General features: G+C 48.6%; 1 protein-coding gene across 3 annotated transcripts in view; it reads right to left on the minus strand.

Annotated features, from left to right (window-relative positions):
• Positions 1 to 671: 671 nt before the first annotated feature.
• The window catches only part of LOC137603451 (endothelial PAS domain-containing protein 1-like), a 24,479-nt gene continuing 18,327 nt past the window's right edge, over positions 672 to 6,823 (minus strand). For 2 of the 3 annotated variants that reach the window (XM_068326924.1, XM_068326926.1), the window contains 8 exons: positions 6,637 to 6,823; positions 6,277 to 6,515; positions 5,915 to 6,022; positions 5,306 to 5,799; positions 5,076 to 5,187; positions 4,650 to 4,737; positions 4,395 to 4,559; positions 672 to 4,082 (listed from right to left, as the gene is read on the minus strand). The exon at positions 6,637 to 6,823 is cut by the window's right edge and continues 31 nt beyond it. In XM_068326924.1, the coding sequence (XP_068183025.1) occupies positions 3,931 to 4,082; positions 4,395 to 4,559; positions 4,650 to 4,737; positions 5,076 to 5,187; positions 5,306 to 5,799; positions 5,915 to 6,022; positions 6,277 to 6,515; positions 6,637 to 6,823 (1,545 nt within the window). In that variant the 3' untranslated portion in view covers positions 672 to 3,930. The remainder of the gene's footprint in view (positions 4,083 to 4,394; positions 4,560 to 4,649; positions 4,738 to 5,075; positions 5,188 to 5,305; positions 5,800 to 5,914; positions 6,023 to 6,276; positions 6,516 to 6,636) is intronic. The other variant, XM_068326925.1, reaches the window with a different exon arrangement.

Raw genomic sequence — 6,823 nt, forward strand, 5'->3', positions numbered from 1 at the left:
CTGTTACCACCAGGTGGCAGTATCACTTTAACTGCTGTAGGCATGTTTATGTTTACAGGGAGATAGTCTTTCACGTCTGGTCTGGACTGGACCCAGTTTACCGCTCAATCTTCTTGTCTGCCCTCCCCTACGGTCAGGAGCGTTGGTTGATGACCAAAAGGACCGGATGGGGTGCACAAGTGGCTGAACTGGGCCCCATCCTCAGGGTGTCTGGGTTCTCTCTGAGGGTGAGGAGCTCAGTCAAGATGCTGCTCCTCCATATCGACAGGAATCGGCTGAGGTAGTTTGGGCCTTTGGGTAGATTGGTTAGGATGCTCCTTGGACACCTTCCTGGTGAGTATTCAAAGCATGTCCCACGAGGAGGGTACCCTGGGCCCTCTGGGGTGGCAACATTATATCGCTCAACTGGGTTGGTTTACCCAAGAAGGACTGTAGGAGGTGGCTGGGTGGGGGCAAGATGGGCTAATTTCAACCCAGATGGATGGATGGATGGATGGATGCTACCTTTTATTGTGAACAGTGAACATGGTAACAGGGAAATGTATTTTTGTCCTCACATTAATGCAAGTTGTGTTTGAAAGTAGAGCCAGGTAAAACCAAAAATGAAAGCTGTAAACCAATAGGAAGTTCAGGTTATTCTTTCAGGAACAGTTCATTTACCAGATAAGATACAACATTAAGTTTGGACTTTATTGAGTAATAACCCAAAGAGAGAGGGAATTGTCAACAGGTTGTAGCGAACATTGTCTCTGATTGTTGTCATAAGGCACATTGTCCGGTTTAAAATGAACCTTTTAAAGGAACTTTCAACACGACACAAAACACATCGTCACCATGTGTTGGCTGATCCAGCAGATGCAATAAAAAGGACATTCAATGCAACTCCACCACGTTTACATGTGCCACAGGTAATGTGATTATTATTACTTCACCCTTTGAATATATATTCACATTATATTGCTATATATCTGAAAAGTAACACATACAAAACCAATTTTCCTCTGTAATCTTGATTTTTTTTCTAAGTAGGGACCAAAAGCTCTGCCATCCAACAGATTAAATATATATTTTAGGAATAGGATACGGAAATTATTAACAGTATGAATAAAACACTTAAAAACCCAACAACAAAATGACATGACAAGGAAACAGCACGAAAGGATGCAGCGCTAGAAGAGACGTAATCCAAACACATATATAAAAGTAGATGAGGACAAAGTACCAGAGTACACTAAAAATAAGGACAATATCATCAACACTAGTATTGTATTTTTAAATATGTAACATATATGTGTACAAGGCTCTATAACTGAAAGTCAAACCTGGTCACCACGCAAAGCAACAAAAAGTTACATGAAAAACCTGCTTTGAAGGTCCAAGAAAATAAAGAACAGAAAGAGGCGCTGGTGATGCTGTTGGAAGTCAGGTGAGAACCAGAAATAAAAATCTGTGCCTACAAAGGCTAAATACTGTTCTGAGCTCAGCTGCAAATCTCTTGTTGGAAGCAAACTGGCCTCTTCTAGTCCCCAAGGAGACATCTAGTCCATCTTAGACTGACTTCACCAACTGATGTCTCTTCTAGTCCCCAAGGAGATATCTAGTCCATCTTAGACTGACTTCACCAACTGACGTCTCTTCTAGTCCCCAAGGAGACATCTAGTCCATCTTAGACTGACTTCACCAACTGACGTCTCTACTAGTCCCCAAGAAAAAGACATCTAGTCCATCTTAGAGGCACTTCACCAGCTGCTGAGGTTTGCTGATGCTGCTGCTCTACTGACGGGATAATGCGTGAACCAGTCAGCCCAATAACTGAAATATGATCAAGTCACTTTTGTAGCTTGAATTTGATTGATTAGTTGATTGTTTGATTGACTGATCCATGGATATACTGGACATATTTTGTTCTTTTCTTACAATTAAAGGGCCATTCATCCTGAAAATAATCTGTGCTGACGTCTAAACTCACTGATAAGGTGGAACTCTGACCTAAAGAAAGCAAAAAGCTCGTGTTGAACTGTGACTGATAGCTGACCCTACAGAGGTTTGGGAAGTGATTTGTTTCTACTGCACGACAAAAAAATTGAACAGTACAAAAAGTACACGTCAAAAGGTCACGTTGCATCATGTGCATTGGACAACCCTCAGCCAAAGACTACATGACTTCAACCTGTGGCTGTGGAGACTTCAACAATCACATGACTTCAAACAAAAGATGAAATAGCAGAACAGGCACCAGTTTTAATCACCACTACCAACAGCCACCATGTGACTGTTGAATGTAAAATAAACTATCATACATACCTGGTTCCAAAACTAGTGATTAGTTGTGTGAAGAAAGAATTTACTGGGTTTTAAGTCAATGAAGTCAATGCATAATGGCAAATAAATTCACACAAGCTCCTTCCTTGTTTGATAAAAGATTACATAAATGACAGACGTAAGAAGTGCGTGAACACGTAACATGAGAGAACTTCCAGAGCTCGCGTGTTGCAGTATATGTTTATTATTAGTGTGTCTGAATTGGACACTGGAGGAGGTGGAGTACTGAAATAAAACAGTAATGTAGTAAAGTGCCCCGTCAACTTTGACTAAATAATGTGGGGGGTTGATAAAAGTGAAAATGTCTTATTTGGAAAGCAGAAAATATAAAATATTAAGAAATACAATCAGAAAATGAAAGATAAGAAATGAATGTTGTTCCAAACAAAGCTAACGTGAACCTAGGAATACACCTGGGTGACCAGGTGGGCTGCCTTCAGATAAGAGGCAGGTCCATGCTTGCCTGCCTGTTTGCTTGCTTGTCTGCCTGCCTGCTTGCCTGCCTGTTTGCCTGCTTGCCTGATTACCTGCCTGTCTGCCTGCCTGTTTGCCTGCTTGCCTTTCAGCCTAATTGCATGCCTGCTTGCCTGCCTGCTTGCCTGTCAGCCTGATTACCTGCCTGCTGCCCACCTGCAGAGGAGAGCAGCTCTTTCTTTGTGGGAACTTCCTGAACTTCACGTGATTCAGAATCACTAAAGCCACGTTCTTAATGTTCACTGCAGGAAGATCAAGACGATAAAGATTTTACATTTAACTAGACTTCCATTCTAAAGTCGTCTATTTCATCACCTTTGTTTCATGTGATTTAATACTTCTACTGTTTCTGAACTCAACTCAAACGAGGTTCGAAGGGAAGCATCAACGCTAAAACATATAGAAGGTATTGAAAGTCATCAATGAGGGCGCTTGATTGGTTCAAATGGAGAATGGCTCTGACTGGGAGGCACTGACTGCTTCCACGCCTGAAGTAGAGTTTCTTCTGGATCTGTGAATCAGCTGATAAAGTGAGCTCCACAGCATTAGGGGGCGCTCTGTGGGGGACGAAGGTTGTTGGTTTGGATCTCATTCCGTGTGGCCTGGCCTTGGATCCTAAGCTATCAGAAGCCGCTCGCCATCAGGGTGTATGGCTGGTGGTGTTTGAGCAGGGTTGGGCAGGGTTGTGTGTTTGAATCCCACCTCACTAACAAGACCCGACCTCAGTAATGTTCACCCCAAACCTGATGATGGGCAGAAAACCCAGTTTCAGAGCTTTTCTATGCACGCTGGGACTGTTTGGACCTGGAGGGCCATATCATCTCAATGCTTCCAACTTCATGTGCACCTGAAGTCAAGGTGCCCGTGATCTGATGTCTGATGGGGTGAAGGGTTCAGGGTAAAGGCTGTCAGGTGGCAGTTAGCTTACATGGTCGAAGAACAGAGCTTTGTGGGGACAAGCAGGTGTGAGTAGAGCTCACCAAAAAACTAAATAAGGCAGGATGTGGTTCTGAATACTATTCCCTAGCATAGCTTAGCCTCAGGGCTAATATAGCACCCAGAGGTACAAAGAAAAAGAGGCTTGGATCCCGGGTTGGAAGTCATTCTGGGTCTGTGGCAGTTTGAGCCTCGGATCTAGGTGGCCTGGTCCAGAGCTCTCAGCAGGTCGCAGCCCTGGAGGAGGTACAAACTGCCCTGCAGCGGGACGTTGACCTCGCAGTCATACCGAGTCAACTCTGGCAGACAGGATGACTCAAAGGACGGGCCCAGCAATCGACTGGCAATGCCTGGCAATGACACAGAAATATCTGTCAGAGTTAAACCGAAAGTTTCTCTACATCGATAATTTGATATTCAGACGGAACAAATTAAACTAAGTTCCAGCTCTGAGTCTAAGATCAGATGGGAGCCGGATCAGTGTTGGCTTGACCATCGTTCTCATGTTCTCCCTGCACATGACCTCTTAATGCACACAATTCATAAGAGAACATAAGAATTCACATTCTCATGTTCATGAACCTACAAATACAACCTGAGGTGTGATCAGAAATCAAGCAATCCGGTTCCACAGGTTGAACCGCCGGCTGAAGTCCCCTCACCTTCAGGCTTATCAGACGGCAGCAGGTTGTACTGCAAGTAGCCGCGAGTCCTTTGGGAGAACGGTTTCTCAGTCCCATTTCCTGGATATTGAGACTTCCTGTGTTCCTGAAGTGAGTCGAGATGGAATGACACGCTGCCCGGCATCGTCCTCCCCATCCCAGACTCTGAGAGAGAGACAAAGAGTCATCACATGGGTCATGAAGAATGTGTGGAAGATGTCCAATAGTGTTCACAGCTAACAGGACGCCTCCTACCTGTCAGTAACGACAGCGAGCGACCAATGGCAGCACAGCCGTCACCTCTCATCTTCTTCCAGGTGTCTTCTGAGTTCCTGTTTTCATCCTGGAACACCACAATTAGCGTTTACGTCCAGGAGGAAGTGTTTGTCAGTCTCTGTTTAATCCTGTTGGCCAAAAGGTTTCTAACATGAACAAACTCCACTACAGTGGTTGGATGAGGGCCACTCTGAGGACCTGCCCGTGTCCACCCTGAGGACCTGCCCGTGTCCACCCTGAGGACCTGCCCGTGTCCACCCTGATGACCTGCCCGTGTCCACCCTGAGGACCTGCCCGTGTCCACCCTGATGACCTGCCCGTGTCCACCCTGAGGACCTGCCCGTGTCCACCCTGAGGACCTGCCCGTGTCCACCCTGTGAAGGTGTGTTCATCAGAGGATCTCACCACAGCCATCTGCGTGAAGGAGCGCTTGAATCCGTTGGCCACGCCCGCCCTGACAGGACCGGTGTCCCTGTAGGCCTGAACGAAGCTGTCTACCTGCTGCCGACCTGTGGACCTGCAGAGACACGGTGACATATCCAGACGTTTTGTGATTGGTCGTTCCAATTTGGCCTGCGGTCTCATCCACACTGTACACCCTCTTGTGCGTTAGCTCTAAAACGTGAGCGCATCACCTCTGTTTCTGCATCGGGCGGGGCACTTCCTGTTGGTACTGCAGGCGCTCCGTTCCAGACAATGAGTCCATCAGTCGCTGCTGGTAGGTCAGAAGAGGGTCCGGGGGCCACTGCAGGTTTTGCCTGCAACCCGTGGAGGACAGCGGGGTGCTGGCCAGAGTCTGGTATGGGGGGTTCTGCATGTGCCCCATCATGCACGGCCCTTCATGGGGGTCCATGGGCCCCATGCTGGGGCCCCTCTTCTCCCTTGCAGCCCAGGTTGCAGCTGGCTGGTCCTGGAAGCTTTCGTGAGACTGGGGAGGGGAGGACAGGGGCTGGAAGAGGCTTGTAATGTGGCTGAAGCTCTGGGTGAAACTGCTGCTACTCCCCAGGGATCCTGCTGGCCCCCCCTCAAGGGTCTGGGGCTCTGGGATGACGGGATTCAACTGGAAGTCCTCGTCATCCATTGGAATGTAAGGCGCCAGAGTCTCCAGGTCCAAGTCACTGACTTCCATCTGGAGGAAAAGAGTGACAGAAGCTCCATGAGGTGTGACTGTGGGTCTCTGACCCCAGGTGGGATCCCACCAGGGAGGCTTTACTGTGTTCATGGTATGAAGGGAAGAAACACACCTCAGTGCCGCTGCTTCCTTCTGGGTCCAGCGTGAACAGCTTCTCTGTCAGCTCCACCTTCATGGTGGTCTCCACAGAGCTGTAGTAGTCACCCGGGCTGCTGGGCTGCTGGGGCAGGAGAACAGGGGGCAGGGGAGCAGGAGGCAAACAAACACCAAAGAGATGAGTTTGGACCGACACAATTCACCGGTTCACCGTCCAAACACCCCCCACACCGCCCAGTCGGATGAAGCCTCCAAAGCTTCAATCAACACAAAACAAATGGACCAATAGTCTCTGGTTGGGACTGGTTTAGACTGGTTGAGATTGGTTTGGTAACTAGTCCATCCATCCCATCTAACACTCATTCTCTCCATCCTCACCGTGGAGCAGCTGCTGAGGCTGGGGGTGGCGCTGCCCATGGGCGGAGTCTGCCGCACGCTAAATGGACCCATCGTGTTGGCCATGTCTAGGGGAACTGGACCGGGTTTGTGGCCTGAGGCAGGAGGGACGGGCTTGTGGCTATCACCGGCCCAGGATGAGGGCCCCGGGGGGGGGCTGGGTGTGTCAGAGATCTGGGTGAACCCTGCTGGGTGTGGGGGCTCCTCAAACCGAGGCTGACCTGCAGGAGCAAACAGTGAATTAGTCACCTGGAAAAAAACCGGAGGAGAACACTCCCCCTGGAGGTGGAGGATGGAGCGCTAATGCTAATGTTAACGGAACAATGACGCTGTGGGTTACACCTGAGCTCAGACCGAAGTTCAGGGAGATGATGGTGTCTCCAGGCGTTGGAGCCAGCTGGGCGAGGTCCTCCAGCTCCTCCTTGAGTTTGGTGAAAAGAGTGTCACCTGGCTCTCCAGGCACACCTGCGACTCCAGCGGAGAAGCTCCTCATGAGTCCCGGTTTGAAGAGAGCCTCCGTCTGCTCCAG

The sequence above is a fragment of the Antennarius striatus genome, chromosome 11 (genome assembly GCF_040054535.1).
Source record: "Antennarius striatus isolate MH-2024 chromosome 11, ASM4005453v1, whole genome shotgun sequence".
Lineage (NCBI taxonomy): Eukaryota > Metazoa > Chordata > Actinopteri > Lophiiformes > Antennariidae > Antennarius > Antennarius striatus.